Source organism: Corvus kubaryi, unplaced genomic scaffold, assembly GCF_017639235.1.
Source record: "Corvus kubaryi isolate FWS band 111438036 unplaced genomic scaffold, C.kubaryi_AGA036_p1.0 37308, whole genome shotgun sequence".
Taxonomy (NCBI): domain Eukaryota; kingdom Metazoa; phylum Chordata; class Aves; order Passeriformes; family Corvidae; genus Corvus; species Corvus kubaryi.
The window spans coordinates 11490407-11517258 of NW_024581096.1; the positions used below are offsets into that span (position 1 = coordinate 11490407).

The 26852-nt window shown below is 34.7% G+C and overlaps 1 protein-coding gene across 6 annotated transcripts in view; it reads right to left on the reverse strand.

Moving 5' to 3' along the window:
- NIPBL (NIPBL cohesin loading factor) overlaps positions 1-26852 on the reverse strand; it is a 134755-nt gene that overhangs the window by 27315 nt on the left and 80588 nt on the right. For all 6 annotated transcript variants that reach the window (XM_042028480.1, XM_042028481.1, XM_042028476.1 and 3 more), the window contains 13 exons: positions 16103-16285; positions 11536-11733; positions 11281-11352; positions 11102-11191; positions 9829-9932; positions 8181-8267; positions 5772-6003; positions 4951-5102; positions 4116-4196; positions 2922-3022; positions 1697-1835; positions 1411-1493; positions 204-336 (listed from right to left, as the gene is read on the reverse strand). In XM_042028480.1, the coding sequence (XP_041884414.1) occupies positions 204-336; positions 1411-1493; positions 1697-1835; positions 2922-3022; positions 4116-4196; positions 4951-5102; positions 5772-6003; positions 8181-8267; positions 9829-9932; positions 11102-11191; positions 11281-11352; positions 11536-11733; positions 16103-16285 (1655 nt within the window). The remainder of the gene's footprint in view (positions 1-203; positions 337-1410; positions 1494-1696; positions 1836-2921; positions 3023-4115; positions 4197-4950; positions 5103-5771; positions 6004-8180; positions 8268-9828; positions 9933-11101; positions 11192-11280; positions 11353-11535; positions 11734-16102; positions 16286-26852) is intronic.

Genomic DNA, 26852 nt, shown 5'->3' on the forward strand with positions numbered 1-26852 from the left:
TTTATGTTGAAAATGTAATCAACTAATGGAACTGGACTTCCACGAGAAACTATACATACAATTTTTAACAAGCTCTTTATGAGTGATCCTCTAACCAAAATTTTATTATTTAAGTATTACATAGTAGTGATATATGCTGAAATAAACAAGTCTTCATTGTAATAAGAAATGAATTCATATAGTTAAAACCAAGAATCCCTTACCAATAGCCTTCCTAATAAGCTAAGTAGCAACTCTGCAGCTGGCCATTCTGGTTTATTGACTGTTGAAAGAAGATCTTGAATAAAGTTCTCAAACAGTGGCCTGTAATCTTCTTCCCCTTGTTTACTGCCACACCTGTTGAAAAGAAAATGCTTTTTGTAAGTGAATTTAACAGCCACATATGGTTTTCTTCTAATGTAAACAGAAGTAATCCTATGTTTAATCAGAAAAAACAGTTTTATGCAATTCCAAGAAAACAAATCTGAAATACTAGCAGAAAATTTGTTTTATTCATTTGCAGAAAAATAGCTTAAAAATACCTTTAAAAAGTGCAACTTTTCCAGTTGCACTGGAAATAAAGCAGCTAATACATGATAGTAGAATTTTGTTCCTAAGATTTTTTTATTTTTTGCTCTGCATTGAAGTCTGCATTAACTTGTACAGAAAAAGTAGGTAGAATTACAAAAATGAAGCTAGAGTAGGATATTTAAGAGTTGGAATGTTTATATTCTTTAAGTTTGATTTCATTTATCTGATAGTGATAAGACATCTTAGTATTATGCTTCACAAAGGTTCCAGTCAATGCAAAAAAAAAAAAAAAAAAAAAAAACAAAAAAAAAACCAACAACAAACCAAAACCCCAAAAGTTAACATACCTGATACTTTTGGACTTTTCATCCCTAAGTTTAACATCAGAAGCATGCAATTGCTAGATGGCTTATTAAATAGCTTTTCAGCATTAAGTGTAGAAATTAATACAATAAAAAACCTAAAGACTTACTCTTTGCAATCCTATGGTTAATTCAGGTACATTTTTTATTCCTTTTTGAGCAACTGACATTCCTAACTTTAGCTAAATGAAAGTAATTTTTAGGTTTTTTTATATCTGATGACTGAATCAATATGGTTTCACCACTTAAATATTTGCTCAGCCTTCTCTTTCAGGCTTCAGATAAGTAACAGACATGTAATAAAGGAATCCTACATGAACTGTGAGACAGATTCTTAAATGTATGAAGAACACTCTGCAGAATTTCTCTTCTATAAACTTTTTGTCTAGGCAAGAAGCTCTCTTAGGCATCTATAAAATACATTATTAAAAACAACTTTATGAATAGGTATTTATCACTGTTCAGTGGTCAGGTTTGTCCTGAAGTATTCATTTGGAGTTGGTTTCATCAATACACTAAAGAATGCAACAGTACTTACTTCTTAAGGAAAATAGAAAGGAAGTTTTGTGCTGTTCTCATGGCTGTTTCATATGAGTTAGTAATAAGCACATCTTGATCCACCTAAAAATAACAAGATACATTTGTCTATTATTTTAGCATAGATCTATAATTTCCAGATCAGCATTTTTCATGCATCAAAAAATTACAGCAGACATAAAATTATAATATTTGATTACTAGAGCAGTGTAATAACGTATTATACCTACGAACGCACATAAGTACTTTCTGCACACACATAAAAATGGCTTTTTAAAATATCTTACTTTCTTGTTTGATTCCTCCTCTGAATTAGAATCCTTTTCTGCTGATGGTAAGTGCACCACACACTGAATAAGTTGCAGAACTAGTGCTGTTACCATCTGAATGTACATAGGCTCTCCATCAGTGTCACTGCTATTTAACCTGTTAATAAGAAAAGACAGTATTAACACTAAAATTAAACAAAAAGGACAAAACACAAGAAAATTTTTTGTTCCTAAGCAGTACCTTTCAAAAATTATTACCACAGCAAGAAATCTACATTATAGACATTTATCTAGTAATTTGCTTATTTTTATGCAGTGTAACATTTGATCTAACAAAACCAGGAAGTATTGCTCTTGCACAGAAGAGGTGAAATGAAACAGCACACAGTTCATTAGCTGAAAAAGCCACAGGAATATTTACTAAATCAAACACCTAATACACCACTAAAATACGTAATAATAAGCTTATTATGTATAATACCATGTCCTCTCCAACACAACAAAACATACTGAACTGTTGCCATAATAATTTTTCCGTAGTATTTAACATCTGTGAAATGTGTAGGACATTTAAACAACAGAAAATAAATGACCATGATCTGGACTGATTTGTACAACAGCTACACCTACAATAATCTGCAGCAGCATACCCGAGTACAAACTTCAGCAGGCAACTGTCTTAAGTTGGTAAGAAGTCTGTTTTTCCCTAACATAAGCTCAGAAAAAGTATGAGTTTACTGCCCATACATATACCAGTACCACCTATTGCTAAGCTTAACAGCATGAAAAGGTGGTAAACCCTGACATATGAGATGATATGAATATGAAACTGATTCTCTTCCTGAAAAGGGTGCTCTGAGTGTACCCTCAAAGAAATTCAGACAGAATTTTCCTATAAAGATTTAACAATGAAGAAATTATGTAACTCCATACAAACAGAATTAAAGAATTGACCAACAAAAAATAATTCTCAACGCATGCTAACATTACACCCATTCACATTCTTAGTGAGAAAAATAAAAAGATATTTCAATTATTTTTGTAAATAGCGACTAAAGTGATAGCATAAAGCCCAGCAATTATTACAAGACATTTGCCAAACAATTTGTTTTGAAATCTCAACCTGTAAAAAGTGCAGCTACATTCACATTTTCAGTGTAGTTATCAATGAAGCCTAAAATCCTACATCTACAAAACTGTACATGCTACAGCCTACCAGTTATTAATTTATGTCAGAAGTTACCTGAAGTTTCTCAAACTCCTCTTGCTAGTTGGTAGTCTCGCAAGGGAAGTGAAAATTTCTTCTAGAATTAGCTGTCTGTGTTTTTCATACCGGGAAAACACCTATTTAATAGTTACAGGATTATTAGACAATGATTTATTGTTACATAAAATATTGCTTTTAAAATATATTGTAAATAATTATACATGACAGCATACACTTCACATGACACTTTAATAAATTATAATTCACCTTATTTTTAATGGATTTTTAATTGAATGCTTTCTCAATTCAAGCATTTCTTTATAAAATACATAAAAACTTTTCCAAATATAGATTTAAAAAAAAATCCTTATGTAACATAAATGTGTAACAGGTCTTGAAAATACCTCCTATTTAAAAAATTTTTGCCGATGATATAACACACTATAAAGTCAAACAGTATAATACTGAGTTTTTGGACTTTGTATTTCTTTCTCTCAGTACAAAGAAAAACTGGGGTAACACAATTAACATGAACACAGGTAGGTTGCAGAGTACATTTGAGAAAACAGTTTTACTTTATATGCCAGGCTTAAATGCTTGCCTGACATGACATATTCTTTCAATTTACAGGGTCAGGACTGCTGATTTTGCCTCCCCTTTTGTTCGGGCAGAATATTGAAGTATATAATCCTTACAAAGATGGAAAGCTCCCACTTGAACAAGGACATTTGTATTCCACTACATTTTTCCTGAAATAATACTTTACCTGTCCTGTGACTTTTTCATATAGTCACCTGTTCTGAGGAAAAGAATTTATTCTATTATACAGAAATACCATACTAGTTCTATGCCTTATTGCATAATTTCAAATCTTAACACAGGAAACAAGGAAAGCCACACAGTTAAGATTTAAGATTACAAAAAAAAAGATTTCTTACGATAAAAAAAGGGACAGGCAAGAGGAAGGAGTTTGTGTTTAAATGACAACCAAAACTGAGAAGCTTTTTTCTTTAAGTAGGCAATTTCTTTCTATAAGTTCTCTACAAATAGGAGCAGCTCAGGTAGATATAATACTGTTTCTATATTATGATATCAAGCTGTAAAAATGTGCAAGAATAACATTAATTCTACACTCCAATTCTCTACCAGAGAAAAAATACAGCCTATGTAAATGTCCTAAGAATTCTCAGAAGTACAGGCACATGAACACATAAATTAAAAAGTACTTACTGCAGTCACTAATTTGATGGCACATAACTGTAGCTCACTGACATTTTCTACAAAGAAAGGTGTTATTCCCATCGATGACACCTATTAATGGAAAGAAGTTTTTTTAAGTATATCTGACTAACAAACTGGTATTCATGCAGTTTCACAAGCAGGTTATTAATTCGGCAGGTAAGGCATTCAACCATTACTTCATATTATTTTAAAATAGTTATTGAATTAGGGCACAGGTCTTATGAGGAGTGGCTGAGGGGGTATTATCAGGCCGCTTATCATGGAGAAAAGGAGGGTCGGGGAAGCCTTATAATCCTCTACAACTCCCTGAAAGGAGGGTGCAGCCAGGTGAGGTTGGTCTCATCTTCCAGCTAACAAGTGATAAAACAAAGGAAATAGGCCATGAATTGTGGCAGGCATGGTTTAGATTGGATTTTAAGAAAAAATTATTCATGGAAAGGGTTGTCAAGGATGGGAACAGGCTGCCCATGGAAATAGTTCAGCCAATATCCCCGTAGGTATTTGAAAGACATGTAGATATGATGTTTATAAGGATGTGGTTTAGTGGTGCACTAGGCAGTTTAGACTTGATGTTCTTAAGGATCTTTTCCAGTGTAAATGATTCTGCTACTCTATACTTGAATACAATCAAGTTAAACTTTTCTTAAGTGTACAAGAGAAGATGCAGACGACATACTACACAACAAACTAGTCACTCTGATGTTAAGAATTCAAAAGCTTGTACTGATTACAAACTTCATGTCACTGAGACAATCATACTTTACATTCACTCTAGGAAAAGCAAAGCTAACATTTTTGGACAGGAATTCTGAAAAAAACCTACCTGAAGAATAGTTGTATCAGTGAGAAGCTGTATCTCTAGCAACTCTGACAAGCTGCTGACAATGTCACAAACTTTGTTATACAACATCACTATAACTCTTTGCTTGTGGGTGGAACACTTGGCACGTTTTGCTTTTGAACTTAGAACACCACCTATAAAATAAAATATATATATTCATTAATGTTTTCAGTGTTTCAAATACTAGAAAGATGATCTTCCTCAAAGAGTGCCCCCAAAACAACTACAGCTTTGCAAAAGCAATTTAGAAAAACTACTTAGTAGCATCAGTGGGAAAACAAGAATTTCACATGATAATTATTTTTCATAATTACTCTAAATTCTGGACCTGAGGTTTTTAGAAAGGTTCTTGAAATTGGAGTCATGCATCTGTAGGTGTGTACATGAAAACAAGAGGCTAGAAGCTAAATAGTTTTCCCTGAAACAAATCATTATACACATGGAGATTATGACTGTGAAATTACTTATTCCTACCTATAATAACTATACACAAAGTTGAACTTCAAACTTCTAAATACTTTATCCTAGATACTTTGGTTACATTGACATTGTTGCAGTAAACCAAGGTGCTATACGACTAAGTTCTTCAGATGACAAATTTAATTGTTCTTTTATTCTATGTTACATCATCCTCAGACTAACACAGTGCATTAATTCAGGATGTTGAATGTGATAAGAAAGAACTATCGGTATAAAAGTTGCATATAAAAATCTTATTCCAGAAACTCATATCATTTACATCATCATACAGTAGATGAAATTTTTATAGCTTTTAATATGGAAAGATTTCTTAGCATACTAACCACCATGAGGATCCACTCTATACACAGGATCATACTGAGGATAGAGAGTGTTTTGCAAATGAAATTTTGTGTACTGAATAACTCTTTCTATGACGTCCTCAATATATACAGCTTTAGGCATATTTGGTGATGTCATAATATTGATAGCAGTAAGACACGCATCAGCAGATTTTGTCACTCTTTCCATAATAAGATCTCGCCATAATCTCTCCTCATCTTCAGTGTCATTATTCTGCAAGGCAAGAAACACAGGAGAGCATGAATAAGAAGTAAAATTTTTATTCTCACCAAGTAAAAAAAAGAAACAATTACCTTAATATGCTTACAAACGTGCCTATATAAAATATTGTATTTTCTTTTTCATACCAAAATAATTTGTCTTCAAAATCAAGTAATATTTGTTTTACTAGTAACATGTTTGTAATGCCTCCCTAAGCTACACGTCTTCAAAGTCCTGTATTCTGTATTCGTCTGCTAGAATACAAAGAACTTTCTGTGTCTCATTGGGAAGCACTATGAGGGAAGACTGCTACATGCTCTATTTAAGACCACTGTACATTAAGCAAAATCTAATTCCTTCATTTGGTGTTTTCTTCACTGGCACCACTTGCTGCTTTGATCCATCTGATTTCTGCCACTAGAGGGAATTCTTACACAAAAAGACTGTTGCAAGTCACATGAAATCTGTAAGTACACAACTTTCTTGCTTCATAGACCAACCCATCTATTATCAACAGGTTTAAAATATGTCTTATCAAATATGTCCATTCAGATACCATAGGCTATTGAGTCTCTATATTACTGTGCTTGTATAAGCTACTAAACCAAACATACATGAGGTTAATTACGACCATCCAGCACTACTTAAATATTGTAGCAACATTACTACAGCAAAGCTAGGTAGAATTTCTCATAGCTTCTCTGGCACACACAGAGCCTCCAGAGAAAAGGGGTCTAATTTACTACCTGTATGAAACCACCATAGTTCAACACGGTTGACTTTCCTTGTAAAAATTACACATCAGTGAAACTGTAACAGCTTTCTGCCTTTGGGGTAAGAGAATTTGAACCAATAGAACAGTGCATTATATAGATGATATACATAATTATAGAATCAACAAAAATCTGCAGATCAGGAGTTCTCTGCATATTTCTGAGATATAATGGCTTTAAGGAATTTACTACTTACACAAGTGAAACCTTGAGAAAAGAAAAAAATTTCCCCAAATTAATCTTGGAAATGAAAAGGATATTAAAGCATCCTCTGCCTCTGAAAAATACACTGACATGGAGGTAAGATACCTTCATTGCACTGTAAAAGTAGCGAGCTTACTCCATAGCAGAGGCTTTCTTTTCCACAATGATTTTAATAATTTTTAATAGTTTTAAGAAAAATCTAAAATTTGTTTGGTTTTTTTTAATCGAAGTTTGTCTCTAAATTGCAATCACTGGACAATTTCATTAACTGAAAACTTAATAATTTTGAGTTTTACTTCAAAAAGCTAGAAGAAAATTATCACTTTAAAATCATTACCATAAAAATTTCATCACAGTGAAGTAGACCAGGTAAACCAGCACTTTCTTTTTATGCATTTTTTGTACTGCCGAAGACACAGAACCGTTTACTGAAACTTTGAAACCCCTACAAACTGTCTAGATGAAAGTATTTAGGTATAAATAATGTGTCTCTGGTTTTCATTTGCTAGTTGAAATCCTTCCTTTCTGATATAAACAATTACTCTCTTATTTCTACACATAAGGTGTTTTTTTCTATAAAACTCAATTCTAATCTTGCTAGAGTATTGTTTTGAATAGAAAGTGTACAAATAAATATATCAAATGTGAAATACAGGACATCAACCTCATAAAACCTCAAAATATTTGAGTAGTTTTAGGTATACCAGGAAAAAACCCCACGTCCTATAGTATTAAACTTCATGTTAATTTTATTTACATAGACAACTGTCACTTTGCAGTGTAAGAACACTTAAACCTTAAACTTCCCCCTTAATGCTCAGGAGAAAGAAACACTCCATGTGAAAACTGCAGTATTTCTTTCATTTTTTAAGGGATGTTTTAAGGACACATAGCAAAGAAATGTCCAACAATGCAAATTACACCTGAATTACCACGAATATTTCAGGATGAAACTATAATATCTAAAATTAAACAAAAGAAAATACAATTGTTCTTAATACATCACTACTATAGTAAAACATGATTAGTACTGAAAAAATATAAGTAATTAAATTTTGCTTCAAGTATTAAAATTTGGCAATGTCAATCACACATGTTATATCAGAAATCCCTTTCACACACATATACAGTATTGAACCTATTGCTAAATAGGACTCAAGTGAAGAAAACTATTCGGCACAATGGTGTGGAATTATGAAATTTCAAACTCACATGATTAAGTAAAGTAGAAAGCTTTGATCCATCTTGAATATTCTTCTCCAAAATATTCAGGACTTTTACTGTTTTATCTGTTGAGAGCTAAAACAAGTAAAGAAACATATCAAACAACTGCAGGAAGAATAGTGATTCCAAATTGCTGAAAAGAACATTGAGGAATGAAGGACACAGCTTGTACAATCTGAATCACTTAAATTGTAAGCAATTTGGCATAAGGAGAATGCAGATAACGAAAACAGGTAAAATATATTCTAGGATTACAACTAAACTGCTTTTTCAAGCAGCAAAATCCATAGAAACAGATTTTTCAACTGTCATTAATGTTGTGTAGTTACACATTTTTGCTTCTAGAAATAGAAACCTGCCAAATCCAAGTATGATCTACAAATTCTAACTGACCATAGAGAGCTTAATTAGGAGAAAATCCAAACTGCATGAACAAGGAGAAATAAATTCCCGTGAAAGATAGTAAAAGGGAAATGTATTCTTAATATCAGTGTTAACTTCAAAGAAGTAGCATGTTGAAAAAGGTAAATATAACTCACTTTATAACTTTATATATAAAAGTTATATAAATATATATGTATATATATTTATATATATATATAAAAAAATATATATCAATATAACTTTATGATCTTCTGTAGCATTCTGATCAAATAATTTGTGGACTATATTAAACTCGAGGAGAGCCAGTTTCTCTCATCTAGATACTATTCACCTTTGAAAGCAACAAAACTGATTTTATGTAGATGCGTGTGTATGTATATATGTATGTGTGAAAAATATGAAACAGAGGTTAAGGGTGAGAACGATAAGGAAAGAAACAATCATGCCACCCACAAACTACAAAGGAATGCAGGGAGATTGAAGTAAAATCCAGGAAGAATATCTTAAGTTTGGATTAAAGAAGTTTGGAATAGTCCAGAGTCACTATTTTAGTAAGTGGTTTCACAGACACTCCATAAACAGAAGTGCAGGCAGAGAGTTTAACGTAAGACTGTCCAAAGCCAATAGTTCCAGGAAGATAAAAGGAAATCACGAACACTGTTTCTAGAAGTGTGACATCAACAAGTCTGCACCAACAAAAGGTCCTCTAACTGACTGGGGAAGAACATGGCAAAGAAACCATAGCATGCAGTCTACAGAAAATTAATCTTATTATCACCTGGCATGGTAAATTTTCTAAGGATTTTTGTTTTGCGTTTCTGGCTGGACATCATACATCTACATTGCACTGATGGCATACATGAGGAAAGGTGGAACTTTTTACTTTGCCAGCAGGTTCTGATTTACTGTGGCTGTTCCAATACAGCTGAAAGGAGCAAAACCTATAGGTTGATGTGCTTTTGTGAAAACAGGTTAATTATTTTAGATTTTACTGTTGGCACAGGTGTTACATATTGGCATATAGTCAACACTGACACAGAGGAGGACCTTTCAACAAAAATGTCTCAACTTCTGAAACAGTAAGTTAGGATGTTGTAACTTCCTAAGCACTTCAGCTAAGCGAGCAGAAGCTCAACTGTTACTCCGTTCTGTGCATCCTTGAAGAGGGTGCAATGTTATTACAGAGGAAACTTGTTTTTGTATGTTAATCAATATTTTATGTTCCAAAAAACGTTGAATTATGAAGAGGTACCTTGTCCATAATGCCCATTGCCTTGATTTTTGCAGATTCACTACCCAACTCACTAAGCTGATGTTTTCCCAGCAGCAATTCCTGTGGAATCTCATCATCATCACCTTTAAGAAGAAAAAAAAATGTAAAAAATTAACAATTATATTTCTAGTAAGACTTCTAGGAAATCAGTATTTTTGATTCCAATATGAAAAAACTCAAAAAGAGTTGATTGTTCAAATAGCCAGCATCTAATGGTTCCAAATAATTAGCATCTAATAAAGACTGATAATGACACCTTTTGGTTGTGTTGAAACCACGACTACTTGTTAAGCCTGACTGGTTCTGAAATACCATTTGAGAGCCCAATATGACGCATGCATTTCTGAAAGTCACAAACTAAAAGTTTTTAAAATAGCAAATCCCATTTATTGCAGCATTTGTGCCATCATTTTCAATTCAGTAAAACAAATCTTAAACTATTGTAGCCCTAAAGTTCAAATCTGGGCAAGAGCAATAGATGAAAAGCACATATGAAATTAAGCACCTTGAAATAATCTGAGTCTTAATTGTATTTAACCTTAGAATAAAATCATGTTACCAGACACAGAAAGATCCAATGCAATGACTTCACTTCTAAGTTCAAGGTTGCATACACTACAGCTTTAAAAACTATAGAGATTTGTTTACTATGCCTCTCCCCTGTTTTAATCCTGTGACAAAGATGGTAGAAAAAAAGTTAATGAATATTCCATTAGCCATTTCAAAAGAAAGTGACCTTTGGCAACATGCACTATTTCCTCAAACACTTAGCTAAGGAGGCTGTTTTTCCACTGAAATAGGTAAGTGATTCAATGTCTCAGCCATAAATTCACAAGGACTGTGCTGTCTGAATTGAATAATCAGGATCTGCTGGGGCAAAGGCCACAACAGATGTAAAATTATGTGCCTCAGACATTACTAGCAAGACAACCATCTTGCTAACATGTTTGACAGAAGGCAACACCCTAATGACATCCCAGAGAAGTCTCCTTTCCACTCCAAGGGGACTACTCATTATGATTTATGCCCTGTTTGGATTCTGCAGAGAGAAGATCTTCTTCAGGCAGTGGCAAGTGAAATTGGAAAGGTAAAGGCCACCACTCACGGTGGAAGCCATATAAATCCAGTATGCCCTAGCAAGTATCATGTGTAATTAAATCCCCATGAAGTAAGTTCAAAAATATCAATACAATTTTTTTAATGCTTCTTGGATTTCTAATTGGGGCAAGCATTTTGAAAATTTATGTATTACCAAAAGCTGTAAAATCCATGTCTTCCAGATTTTCCAAAATATTCTCTATTGAAGCAGTAAACCTTTTGAAGGTTGAAGAATCCATCATTTCTGGTGAAAAAAAAGGGAAATTCATAAACAGTTATCTTAAATATAAAGCAGAAAATATGAACTGTCAAAAATAAATCTTCTTAAATTACCTTCAGGTGTTAGTTTAGGTTCATAAGCTTTCCTCTTCTTTTGTTTTTCTTTTTTCTTCATTTTTCTAGCCACTAATTGAGAGAATAAGGAGTCAAACAAATACTTTCTCGAAACTTAAAGACAGGATTACTTACATTTCTTATACTTGTGCTCAATATTGCATGTAATTATGTCCATTTAAAAATGTTTAACATATTCATCAAAAAAGCACTAGTAGTATGGAATAAAATTAAATCTTTATAATGATCAGTTACCCTCACTGAGGCTAGGAGGAGAAGAATAATCATCCATATCAGAGTCATCGGGACTGCGATTACGGTAACGGCCACTACCAGAAATCCTCCTTCCTTCATGATAATGACCACTTCTCCTGTGGTCACCAGAACTTCTTCTGTCATGTTCTTCATACTCCCAAGCTTCATCTCTATCCTTTTTGTGTCTCTTACGAGAAGCTAGAAATGAATGCATTTTCATTTTAAATACAAAACTTACACTTTTAATAGTTCAAAATGGAACACTTTTAAGCATTTAAAAGATGTGCAGATGTAGTGCTGAGTGACATGGTCTAATGGTGGACTTTGCAGCATTAGTTTTATGATTGGACTTGATGGTCATAAAGGTCCTAAATGATTCTATGATTCTCAAGTCAAACACTCTTACATAGCTGTTCTGTAAATCAAACGGACACTAAAGTTATCAGATTCTTTCTGATATTATTCAATTCTGATATGGATTATTTATTCTAATGTTTTCTTTTGAATTACACAAAAACTGTGCCTGAAACTGGAAAAGATACCAGAAAGCATTTAAAATTATGAATTTACAGGGCATTTGTCCTTTAAAAAGCGAAGTAAGGAAAGTGGAACAAATCAAAATAAGTTTCATCCTTTTATAAGAGAACATTGAGATAATTTCCTCAGTTATGTAAATTGCGACTATTACTGGGTGTCCATGTTCCAGTTCAGTGATTGCCTTGCCCATCTAACACACCAAGTTCCAATGAGACTTAGTAATCTATTTTCTAAAAGATATTCTGTTTTGCCAAGACAACTAAAATTTTGCCTTGGTATACATGGCAGGAAATTTGTGTAAAGGAGAAAGCTGGAGTCACAATTCTGGGCCAAGCAGCAAGCCTCTACCACAGATGATTATTACAATTAATTTTCACACAGGCCCAGCAAAAGTGCATGTTGAGAAGCTGGAGTAAATATTGCATACAGTGATTTGGTGGAAATAAAATAGGGGAATAGAATGACAGTTCTCTGTTACTTTGAAAGAAAGTCTTGTATGTTTTGAAGATGACAGAGTTCTCAGTTGTAACAGAAAAGGAAATGGATGAGGAGGTAGCTTCCTCCAAGAAATCAGCCAACTTTCCACTTTTTTAACACAATCGGCTAACTGAGTTACCAAAGAGATGTCTAACACAGACTGTACTGAGAAGATCAAAACACTTCCAAAACATCACATTCTAGACTGGCAGTGTTTATTGCCAGTCTACTGCTTGTGAACCTGCATATAACAGTCCTGATATTGTGTGCCTCTACCAAAGCCTCCTTGGCATGACTGTATATAAGGTTGTTTCTGAGCAGAATGGCTCAAAGCACTTATACAGAACTGGAACTGAACTGAGACGTTCTTACCACAACTCATTTATTAAGAAACATACCAGGTTATAGTCAATAGTCAGCCCAGGATCAGAATTAATAAAAAAAAAAACCCTGAGGGAGTACTTCTATTTTGCAATGAACCCTAGAGGTTTCAAATTCCAAAAATGTAATATAAAACTCCTGCACAGAGGTGGTCCAAGTCTTCAATGTAATAACTCAGTTCAGGCTTCAAGCTGCACTGCGTCTGGATCAGACTTGCTTCTGGAAAAGTACAGTCATGTTCAGGATGGCAGAGGTACAAGCACTGCCTAAAATGGTTGAGAGAGTTAACTGTGACTGAAAAAATGGTGGGCCATCTGGGACCACTCAGTGGGTAGGAAACTGGCTGGATGGTCACACTCAAAGAGTTGCGGTCAATGCCTTGATTGTCAAAAGGAGACCAATGACAAGTGGTGTTCCTCAGGGCTCAGTGTTGGGGCCAGTACTGTAACATCTTGGTGACACTGACAGTGGGATTGAGGGCACCCTCAGCAAGCTGCAGATGACAGAGCTGTGTGGTGCACTGGATGGAATGTATGCCATCCAGAGGGATTGTGACAGGCTCTAGAGGTTAGCCTGTGTGAACTATTTTACAAGGACATGGAATCATAGGACAAGCAGTAATGAGCTGAAACTGCAAGAAAGTAGGTTTAGATTAGAGAGCAGAAAGAAATTCTTTATGTGAGGGTGGTGATGCAGTGAATAGGTTGCCCAGTGAAGCTATGGAAGAGACATCCCTGGAAATGTTCAAGGCCAGGCTGGACAGGGCCCTGAGCAACTTGGTCTAATGAGGCATTCCTGACCGTGGCAGGGAGGTTGGGACTAGATGACCTTTAAGGTCACTTCCAACCCAAACCATTCTATGATACCTGGAGTAAATGTACTGGAGAAGTAAGAGTTTTATGGGAAAAGGCTTTACACAACTTATTCCTTTACCCCACGAGACAGTGTTTTGTGAAGGCAGATCGATCTTTCTCCACAGTTTACAAATCATCTGTAACATTAAGCTCTGTAGGATGAATTCTGACCCCAGTTACATTTCCAAAAGAAACGTAACTTCCAATATTGTGTTCTGGCAGAATTTCCAATGCTACATGACAGAACAGAATGTGTTACACTTCTGTTAGCTCTACAAGACAAATAACGTGAACACTGGAACAGCTATTCACAATCACTGCTCTACAATATTTATTTTGAAATCAATAAAACTGACTAAAAATTTAAGTATTAATAACATTTCAAAGGTTATGATTGATTTTATACATAAATAGTATTTGGAATATAAACACCCAATTTCCTTCTGAATTCTCCAAACGTTTACGCAATATCACATTTAGCAGTTACTGTAAGAGAATGACTTCATCAATCTTTAATTTCTCATTATTTAGTTTAACAGCATGTCCCTTCTTAATGAAATATTCAAAGAAACTTCTCTTTTTCTATACTAGTCACTATTTCATATTTTTAAGTTAACTTTTAGGCAAACGTAGTAATTAAAAAACATGTATTTCTAACAATGCAAATCTATTCAGTGTACTTGCCACAAATCTTTCACTTTTGATAGTTTTGTCTTGTTTTAAATTTAATTCAGTTCTACAGTATTCTTTAAGAAATACTGTAATTTATTTTTAAACCAGATGTACTACTGAATTGATTAGAATGATGGCCAGATCTCGAGTGGATGTAATCAAACTAGGATTCCTCAAGGCATATAATTACCGTGAAAGTTTCCCTTAACTTCTTCTACTTTGTATTTAAGAATTTCAACAGCCACTATGGCTAATATATAGATGATGGTATTCGAAATTCTTGACAATTCTCTCCATTCCCAACCAACTTAAATAACTTTGCTTAGTTAATTAATTTTTTAAATTCACTGTTCCAAATTATAAACATCATAAACAGGTGATGTGATATGATATGATAAACAGAGAATATAGAATTCCTGAATGAAGCAAGTCATCATTAATCCTTTGTCATAATTTAGACTGATTACAATTTACCTCAAGACATCACATTCATGCACAGAGAAGCATTATTCAGTTAGAATTAAAAGGGAAAACAAACAGGACATTCTTCTCAGCTTCTTTGATAAAGATCAAAGGTATCAGTATTATAATTTTCATGTGCAAAAACACAGTGTATATATATGTTGGATGAGAACTTGAAACATACTAATAAGCTGAACAAACAAATTTTTCTCCTTTGGACCTTAAGAAATACTAAACCCCAAAATATTATATTTTACGGAAGTTCATTAAGATGTTTCTATAAACAAAGGTGCAAAACTTGGGAAAAAATCATTATAAGCAAGATTCCTTCTCAGGCTCCTGTAGTCCTGCACGGCTACACAGCTCCGACAGAACTGATTCACTTTGTTCTAAGAGTTTATTTCCACTGCTGGTTAACTTACAACCATAGAGACAAACCAACCATACTTTTATCAACAAGTAGGAAATGCCTTCCTAACTTAGAGGCAAATAACAATTTTTTTTTTACTCAGGAACTTTATTCAGTTGCACAGCAAAATTCTAACTAGAAGCTTCCTCTCTCCCCTTGAAAACAGTTAATTCAAGAACAGTATCAGCAGGAAATGGTATTTTGAGAATCCATCAAGACCAACTCCAGTTTTTCAAGTGATATGACAAGAGAAATAGTAGAAGAAATATTTTAAGAAACTTCTGCGCAGTAAGATTCTCAATTAATTATGTCAGAAAAATTAAAGAGCGGATCTTTCACTTTTCTTATCAATAAAACTAAGAATAACTCAAAAATTTATTTAATGAAATTTTTCCTTGCATACAATTGTATGTAAGTTCTGTGCTTCTTTAGAGGATATTTTCCTTAATCTGATTGGTTAGGAATGTTTCCTGGTACAACTGAAAGCAAAAAAAAAAAAAAAAACCAGAAACAACAAACAAACCAAAAAAACAGGCAGCAGTTTCCAGTAAAGTAATTAGAAAAATAAATTTAACAACTCACTGCTTTTCATCTTGAGTGACAAACTGTAATCAAGTAATTTTTTTTTTAAAACAAGCGTTCTTGGCTAGGTAGTCAGGACAGCAAATTTGGGGCTGTATGTTTTAGGGTAGTCAACTTAAAAAAACGTGTATCTTTTTGTAAAAGCAAAATACTAGCTTTTTTACCTTAAGGAACAGAATTATGTACTACTTACATTCAAAAGCTTCTTCACTGTCATTGTCTTCGTCAGAACTGATTTCAGCATATTTTGGTTTCTCATTAACTGTGCTACGTTTGCGCTTGTTCATTTTCACACGTTCACAAAGTGGCATGGTGGATTCAATTTCTGCCAGGAGCTCAGGAGGCAACTCCTTTAACACTGACTGATCTATGCTACCTATTAGTGGAGAGTAAGAAGAGCAAATGTGAACCTGAAGATAAAAAAGAGGGCCCAACACTACAATCCCTTCTCTGGAACCACTCAAAGGATAACCACTAACAATCAGTTAGATCACAGTTAGATAGACCTGAAGGTATTTCACAGCCTTTTTTTAAAGTTCACACTACAATGAGAAATTAACACAATAAATTGCATACACATTTCCTTCAATAAAATATTTTGTCAGTCATATAAGTGAACTACCTTTGAATCACCTTTTGAGTTACCTTTGTAGAATGATATCCCTGCTCTAGTCCACAAAGTTTAGTCTTACTTCAGTTCATCCTCTGAATTTATCATGTTTTCTAACAGTTATAAGTAAATTACGGATTCTTAGTGCCTCAATAACATTTCTGTTTACCATCATTCATAGATTAGTGTACACAAAACAGTAACATACCCTTTTTCAGTAATGAGGGACAACCTGTGGCAAAATTTCGGGAGTCATATCCCTAAATAAAGACCAAATCATTGACAACCCAACTTTTGCTCCAGATTTTTTCTTTCCTCCTACTGGTAGTTTGATTATGCAACACAAATCCTTGCTTGATTTTTTTACAAAACAAAATTGAAACATTTTTATTTAATACAGACAAACAGCTAGCTGAACCACAAATCAGGCTTCTTTTCCACAGTGATAAATAAGTAGACAATATCACACCATTTTCATCATTTTGAAATCAAGATTAAACCCATGTGCAGTCAGAGTGAAGGAGATTTGCAGGCAAAACTTTTCAAACTGACAAAAGGAAACTAAATTAATTCAAAGGTATTTCTTTGGGGTTTGTTTATTTGATGTCTTATTTTTAGTTTTTGAAGAACCTATTGCACAGATTTGCAGGTCATCAGACTAAACTGTTAATCTTTTTCCAGCAACAGAAGAAACATTTTTGTCACAAGCACCCCTCTCTCCTTCCCAATGAATACTTATTGAGAGAGGAAATCACTTCCAAATTTCTATACACACATATTCCTCCTCAAAAACTCACTTCTGGATGATAATATACTTTTTAATTGCATTCACTACATCACTACCCTAACTTTCTAAAACTTATTTCCATTTTTGTGTTAATATCCTAACTTCTAATGCAAGAAAGTATTTGGATTTTTTTCTTTCTCTTTTTAAACATCTTTAAATGGAATTAGAAGAGTCTTACTATGAGATTCTGGCATCAAAATACATTCTGCAAGTCATCTCATTTAAGTGTATTTTAAAAAACAATTTAACTTCAAATATTGGGGGTTTTGAAGTAATGTAGGGAAACATATACAAAGTAGAGTGATAGTTAAAGTTGTCCCTTCTTCCTTCACATTGTGTTCACTGTTACCTATTTGTGTTAGGTTGCCATCCTTACACAATCACCATGTACCAAAGCTACCTAAATTCTCAATATTGCTTTCAAAAATGCTGTAAAACATTTCATGGTGTGGTTGGCCATATTTCTTGGTTAATAATTAATTTTGTGTGCACTTGACTTCAGACAGGTAGAAGTATTGGCAGCATGGGTAGACCACTTCCTCTGTGTGTACCAGCAGCTGACTGGATGACAGCCAGGTCCAGTTGGGATGCTGCAGAGCTGTGCATCTGAGCAGTGGTGTCCCCATACTTTGTATGCCTATACAGTGCATGAAGAGCTTACATCCAGAACCAGAATACAGAAAATTTACATATACAAGCTTTAAGAAAATTTCCACAGATGAAATTGATAGAGTGCCATAAAGCCTGGTTCTCTAATAGTATTTGCAATTTTATGCCCATTGGCAATTTCATTAAAACCAGCAGGACTATACACACAGCATAAAGTCTACAGTAAATCTGGCCAAACAAAAACATTGCAAGGCAGCTACAAGTAAATGAACAAAAGTTGCATTATCCTCAAACAGCAAACAAAACTCACAGGCTATTCTATCATCTCCTAGGAATACCTGTTCTTGCTTTCTTTTCTCACTGATTTTTCATTTTGAGCTAATTCTTGAAATATAAATCAAATATCACAGCATTCACTAGACATAAGTGGAAAAAAATTACTACTTTAAATATTTGTAAAACTAATTTTATTTCCATCTCAACAGTTTCAAGTTTCTATTCCTCCAGTGCTAAATTCAACTACTGCTTGATTTGCACTCTCTCCTGTTACAGATATTTCAGATTACAGTATAAGCTTACCCATTTTTCTTTTATTAGGAAATAGGTAAAGCTTACTTTATTCAAGTAGGGAACAGCAGAAAAGAGAACAAATAGAATTATTATAAAGCTCTCTGTAAGCTATCATTGAAGTTTTTCTTTTTGTCATAATGTTCCCTGAAGTAAGTGTACCACATGCCCAGTTTTCTTAGCTGCTGAGGATTGTAAACAACCAAATCTATAGAGTTTTACTTACGCAGTACAAAAGAGTTAAGAATGACTGTACACATATGAACAATTCTAATATACATGGAGAAGGATTTACCATCCTTTCTGAAGGAAATCAGGGATATTTTTGGTCAAGTCAAGAGCTTGTTAATATTTACTTTACTCTATTAATTATGCTACCTTGAGTCAGGGCAGCCCAAACGTCACTAGAAATATCCTACTAAATTCCTTCTTTAATATCTTCTATTTTATAATATAGGCACTATTTTTTTGTTCAGGGTGGTAAAGAAATACTTACAAGAATCCAGTTCACCATAAGAATCCAGTCACATGGCAACAAGAATTAGTTATAAACACAACCTAATGTCTTTTCAGTTTATGGGAAATTTTCCTAAAACAATTAATAGAATATACAACACAAATCTCTTTGAAATCTACAAATCCATGTACAATCACTTTCAATTTCCCAATTTTTTTGCTAAGTTTGCTAAGACCTAGTACCTACTTCCATGTCTTCACTTTAATCAGTTACATCTGGCTATAGCATGCACAGCCTTTTAAACAGCAAAGAGAAAGTAACTTTACAAAAAAGTTACTTGATAATCTAATAGAATGCCCAAATATCTTGCTGAAGGACTGTCATCACCAATGGAAAAACTCCCATTTTCTGCAATTTGTGTGATCAGTGTACACAATATGCCTGAAATGGGACTATAGGCATCTGTATTCTTCATATATCATTTATGTATACGTTCAAAGCTGTTGCAACTATGAAAGCAAACAACCAAAAAAAAAACCCCAGAAGAAAAGAACCATCAAAACAAATTATTTTTCAAACTGCCAAGAAGAGCATGCTAACAAACTCCACATTGGTGAAACTGAAGGGAGGACACAGAAGAACAATTTATCTCAACGAACTGAATACATGAACAGTCACTTCTACAGTGCTTCTCCAAACATATGCAATGCTGTCTACAACTTACATGCTAGTTACTTGCCGAAGAACAAATTCTTGTTTTTGCTTGATTGCTATTATCAAAAAGTTTCTAAGGAAAGATATTAATGAATCTTGATCTACTACTCAATGTCCACTGACCCTCAAGATAATGTGTTTTCTCATCAAGCATTTCTTTACAAAATATAATACACTTAAAGATCAACAGAGAATCTCAGTGAGAAATTAGTCTGTAAGCCAGCTCCCATATTTTATTATAGACTGGGAAGCTTTTCACAGGGTTTTACTGTGTATAGTAGAAAGATTTCTATAAATATCTAGAGGATGTAGTATTTCCCTTCTCCACATATGGTTTAAGAAACTAATGGAGCAGAACAGATCTGAGTCACAGTTCAGTACTGTGTTTTGCAGCTTCGACTTTGTAGAACAGCTTTAGCTAATATTTATGCCTATCTAATCTTTAGGAGGATCCAATGTCACTTTGTGTTGACTTTGCAAGTCAAGTAGATCTTCCTGATCCAGGCAGATCACCCTTACGGACTTTTGCTGGGTCCTTTCAATATGGACAGCACAATTATTTTTTGACACACCAATCTGTGTTCACATTAGTTTCACCAGGCTTGGTGTAACAACTTCAAACAAGCACCTGTGGAAAAGAGGATGATTCTTACTGATGCTTAGGTGAGCTTTCCAGGATCAGAGTGGCTGTTCCTGTCATGAAATCAAAACCAACATGAATAAACTCTTATTTTTTCAGTAATGATGTATCTTTGCTTTCCAAACTATGGAAAATAAATGCATAGTTTAGATCAGATCTTGGTACAATTTCCTATGAACTACAAATACAGTTAGAAATCTAAACTCTGAAGTGCTACTTTCATAACTATAAGAGAGAATTAATACAGTGGAAACAAATATCTTTTCCATTTTTGTGTGCTAATTGTCTGCAATAAGCAAAACTACAGTTAATGCAAATTCGTATTAAGTTTTTCCAACTATGAAGACATTATATGAAAGAACACACAAGGGTCTGAGAGGGAAATAATGCCACCTGTTTGGGGTGAGGATATGAATCTTTACTTCACATTTCTCAGCATTTAGAAATTGAAGTTTGACCACTGAACTTCTATACTAGAAAACTGTCATTCGTCTTCATTTTGACATTAAAAATAAGCCCCTACTGGCTGCAGCTCAATTTTGTCCTTTTCTTGTTCTTTTTTGGTCACAAAAGACATTACCTGCTACTGGACTTTTCTTATTTTGCTGATGACTAATATACCCAGTCTTGTTATTATTCCACAGAGGCCAAGCTCACCTTCCGTAAATGTCCTCTCTGAGGATTTGATAAAGGATATTCCTCCCTTATCTAATAAAAGCTTACAGCCTAACTTTCCCCTTATGTCAGGCATATACATGCAGGAAGGGAAGCAGTTTCTTTCTGAATTAGCCCAAACAACCTTCAAACCTGTGCTAAATGAAATAAATGATCCTTATTCCATAAGAAGAGTGCTGCTATCTTGCTGAACAGCCATGTCACTGTAGCTACAAAAGCAGAGACTCACAAGTTTAATCTACAGCAACTACTCATGCAGATAAGGTTGTACTTTAGATAAGGAACTAAAAGAAAAAAAAAAAGAAAGGATAGAAGTACTCCCTATGTTACGAAGCTGTTTACAAAATGAACACCCTTCTAAAATAGCTAACTATTGTTAAGAGTATTCAAGCACTGCAGTGCAAAGGGCCACATGACTGCCTATAAACTGATGAAGAGGCTGCTGGTTAAAGCTGAAAATCTCGGATTCTTTCTCTAGTGTGGAAATTTAACACTATAATTTCCACCAGGTTCCCCCTTAAAATGCTCCAGTGTGTTCTTTACATGGTGCACTGAGCCCTTGGTGATCAGTCTGCTGCTCACCAGCTTCACACTTGTCCAAATAATTTTGTGCCCTGAACAGTTTCAAGAACAGAAGGGGAAACATGGGGAAATCCCAATAATTTCATTAGGTGAATTTAAGTTTTGAGGACTTATCTGCTCATAAGATGAAGTCCCGCTTTTATCTCGATACCCTATCATCAATTGAGAAACACATCATAAATGAATACTGGTAAAAATAAACTGAGTAGTACATTTACTCCAGCAGGTTTTCTCTTTCCTCTCCCCTCTCCATTTCACTGCTGTAAAGCTTATGGGAGGGTATACAGCTACCTCCTACAGGATGTATCCAAAAAGATATAACCCTCTATTGAGTGCCTTACCCTCACCTTTTGGCTACATACATGAAGGGGTAACTCCAGACCTCACCTCACATACATTCAATGCCAGAAAAAGGGCAAGAAACTCAGATGCTCTCACCACCATCCAAGGGGCTGCATGCACAGGATTCTCTGATGCAATGAATTTAGCAGGATGGAGAAAAGTAGTGTTGGGGAGAAGTGTGCCCTACATTTCATAGAACCTGCTTGAACATATTTTTCGAAACAACTCTACCTCATCTGCCCCAATAGTAGCACAAAGGAAAGGCTCCCAGCCTAAAAAAAACAAGTTTCAGGCTCTTTGCTTCTACTCTGATCCTTAGCTCTGGCCTTGAAAGATGGGACCTAGACCAGCTGGTCAGAGAAGATCTGGACATGGAAACAGAATAATTCTATGACACAATGGAGATCATCATTAACCACAGCTAAGCAGCTTAGATTCAAAACCAATTTTACAATAGTACAATACTCTGAGAAAAAATAAACATTTTTAGAAGGAGGGAAGAGACTTCAAGAGAGAACTCTGAAATTTCCAGGCAGAGAGCAGGGAATATATCCAACAAACACTCTCCCAAGATGCCAAGAGAACTCACATTTACACTGGCAACAATGATGTTCTCAAGCTATCCGATTGCTGTAGGAACTTATTGCTGGCCTTATTGCTGGCTTTTTGTCTGTATACAAATTGATAAAAGAAGGCTAGAGCAGTCTGGTCTTCCAAGATGATGTACAAAAAAAAAAAGCAGTACTTAGAATAAAAAGGAGCACGGTTGGCAATTGAAATAAACGTAGTGCTGCACAAACTCCCTCACTTTTATGAATCAGTGTTGGGGGGTGCTTTTGGATTTTGCTGTCATTGCTTTTGAACATATGCATTGAAATTTAGGCCAATTCAATTTATTGTATTAAGAAGTTAAGGTATTTTGTAGAGTTGCAAAACTCAGCACGCATTTTTCTGTTAATATTCTTCTATTAAAACTCCTTTCAGTACTCAAAAGGGGCTTATAAAAAAAGAGGGAGAGTGGCTCTTTACACTGGCAGATGGCAATAGGACAAGGGGGAACAGTTTTAAACCAAAAGAGGAGAGATTTAGTTCAGATGTTAGAAAGAAGTTCTTTACTGAGAAGATGGTGAGGTACTGGAACAAGTTTGCCCAGGAAGGTTGTGCCTGCCCCATCCCTGGAAGTGTTCAAGGGCAGGCTGGACAGGGCTCTGAGCAACCTGATCCAGCGTTAAGATGTCCCTGCCCATGGAGCTGGAATGAGATGATCTTTAAGATCATTTCCAACCCAAACCATTTTTTGACCCTATGATGATTAATGTTTGGGATCTGAAATTTACGACTAATGTATTTTCCCAGCCATGTATTCTGATTAGAGAAAAACTTCAATATAAGGAATATAATACAACCAAAACTTTTGCAGAGAATAAGCAAAAAATGGCAAAAGCCATTATTTTATATCTCATCTGTGACTTCTAGGCACATCAAGAAGACCTGCTTATTTTTCTTACTATTGCATGGAAACATTCTCAGTCCTCATCATTGAAATTATTGCATGAAGCCACTAAGTTTGCTTCTTCAAGGTAACTTAATTACATAAGGAACAACAAAAGATTGCTGATGTTTTAGCTTTAAATATAAAATAGTACAGGAAAATTGCTTGGAAGATAATTAAACAGAATATATATTTTTTAAGGAAAAGTTATTCAATGCAAACAACAGTTCAGTAATTTGAAGGACAAAAAACATTTCATACTCTTCTTTTCTGTTTGCTGGTAGTATTCCCATGGAGCAAAAATAAACTCCAAATTTCAAGTAAACAGTTTAAATTTTCTTATATGAAAAGAGTCACCTAGAACAGCTGAAAATGTTGAGCAACAGAGATGTTAATTTTCCAGAAGCAAATGTGAGCCTTTCTACTATTTGTATTTAGCCAAATTTACCCTTTAGCTAGAAGAAAATTAAAACCAAAAATTTCAAGCACATATCCCTGCACACAATCCAAGATTAACATCCACATTTAGATCCTCAGACACCTGAGCAAGTCCGCGTTGCATACTCTAATTGACATCAGACAAATTGCTGGGCCACATTTACACATTGCAATGCACTGTTGCAAAATTTATTTATGCAAAATACCCTTAGCTATTCCCAAAAGCAAGAGGAACTCAATCAAGCATCCATGTCCACAAACCAAGAGCAGTTTCAGACTTTGAAGAAATTGTTCTGACAAATTAGGTAACAAATGTGTATCACTTACATGTGCCAAAGTAATTTTTCAAAAATCAACTAATTCAACAATGCACTCCTAAATCTGCAAATAGACAAAGCATCATATTTCAGATGAATCAAAGTATAATGAAACTAGTGGATTGGGTCAAATTTATTGTTGCTGCTAAGAGCTGGATGTGACACACACAAAGTTCACTCTTCCTATCCAGAGAAATACTGTAGGAGCAAGAATCAAAATATTTACCTTAGCAGAAAAGTCTAAAGTAGGAAACAAATAGTAGGAAAGCAGCCACCAGGCAAAGCCCTGTGCTGAAAATGTCACCTCTATTACCGGTAACAGCTCAACACAAGAAATTACTCCAGTATGCAGTGGCTGATTCCTGCTCTGTACCAATACCAGTTCATCCAACATCTACTTCTGAAAAACTAGCACCAAAAATGAAGGCCCAAGAGGATATGTACAATGCCCATACAAATCCCACCTACTTTCTGGAATGGGACAGACACACCACGCCTTCAAATTCCCTGCAAGTAGGAACAAACCATTCCAGTGCAAAGCATGTTAGAGAAATCAGATCTTCCTAGACTTTAACAAGTTATATATAGTTTAGACTTTTACCTAAACAATGCTTGGAATAGTTTTCAAAATGTGAGAAAGGAAAAACAAATAATCAGGGGTCAATTAACAAAGTGCATACTAAAATGGATCCTCTGCAAACTCAATAGATCTTGAAATACTTCTAATGGCACAAGGGTGAGCCAGTCCCTCTTCCTGTCAAGCCGAGAGGAGGTAATCATTCGTATCTCAGAAAAGAGAAAAAACAGGAAGACTGTAGAATTCTCATGAAAGTCATAGCTGTTTTTCTAAATTGCAATTAAATTTTAGTTTGAAGAAGGTTTAAACATTTCAGCTGAGAAAAATCATTACAAATTTTCTGCTGTAAATGCCAAAATACAGTATTTTTTCCTATGAAATGCAGCATAATTTTCTATACATCCCCCCGGTGCTGCATGCACATGCAAGATGGTCAGCAGGTTATTACTCTGGCCTTGACACATGCAAATGCAGTTGCTACCAGGAACTTCAAGACAGTGATTTCAAATTCAAGATATATGGAACTGAGGATTTTCAAAATGCTAACGTTTACAAAAGCACAATTTATGGGAAGCAAGCTGAGTTTGCTTTCCCTTTCCAAGGGTAGTATGTTTTTACTTCCGTTATTTCCTTGCAGCCCTTCTGATTTCTATGTCTATTTCAGCATCAAGAAATTGTTATTTTGGAAATAAATTTGTGTGAACTCTCAAATTTGATCTGCTAACATCCATAACCCATTTTTGTCCTTAGAGAAGTCCTATACATGAAGGATTTAAACAATGTTTAAAATTGGTACTCCATTTCTGCCCACAGTTTTCATCTGTACCATAAAGCACCTTTAAGCAGTTTGGCAGTGCTAACTAGAAATCAGTGAGAGGCATCACAAGCTCACTCATCTGAGCCCACACAATCTGGATACAGCTTTTCATCCTGAAATGCTCCCTTTCTTGTCACTACTAGAAGATAATTGATTGCTGTTCCACAAGTGAAACTATTTCCAACAGTGCTAGAACCCAAAGACACACTGTCATGTTACACAAATGCCGAATCAGTTACTATAGGCTCTGAAAAAGTCACCTGGAATTGAAAACAAACAAACCAAAAACCCCAAACAAACCATATAAGCACAGAACACAGAAGAATCCAGAAGCATTATTTTAATGACATGAAGACAATTAGGCAGTAAGATTTTTAGCTGATCCAGTAAAGAGTATGTATGGAGAGCACATTCAAAGAAACGTCAAATCTTTACTCAAATTTCACACCAGGGCAGCAGGGAACAGAGTATATTTAGGAAGACTTGTAGTGAGCAATAAAATCTTATGTCTTCAGTCCTGTGTTGTACAGATAATGAAATCCCAAAACAAGACACATAATGGAAGAATAGCATTCGGATCAGAATTTCCTTTTTTTTCCTTAAAACAACAAACTCCTTTTAGGTGATGCAGGAAGATCCAAAAGATGCTTATTTTGCAAAGACAATCCTTCAAACATATTTTAAACCTACTCAGACATCTCCTTATACAGACAGTTACAGCTTCTCTCATTACTCATACTTTAACAATGGAAAATTTGTCTTGCTCAGAATGCAGTAATGTGAAGCTGTTAACAGCTCCCATCCCAACACAGGTGATCAGCATAGGTCTAAAAAGCAGCAGAAAAGGTATTCGCTGAAGCTCTGAAAAGAAAGGACAGCAAACATGACCTCCTCATCGCAGGCACAAGCTTAAAGGGAAAAGTTTCATGGATCCCACAACAACATACATTTGCATTAAAACCAAGATAAAAGACATTCACAGATGTTAAAATCAGACAAAGAAAATGTCACAGTTCATTCTGACCTGGACAAAATTGGCCACAAGACTTCACCACAAGACCCCGTAACAAAAGTACTTCGAAAAAAATGCAAAACTTCCTCTGAGATATAGAGAATCTTTCAGAAAAATGCTCAAAGATCAGGAGAGAGAGAGAGAGAGAGAGAGAGAAGTTCCTTCTTCCTTGTAAATGCCAAAAGGGACTCTTGGATTGATTCAATATTAACAGTCACAGACTGTGGCTACCCCTCCCATTCATAACTTGATAAAATTTCAAATGTGTCTGTAAAATTCGGTGAGAATGTTACTTTGTCTTTTTGAA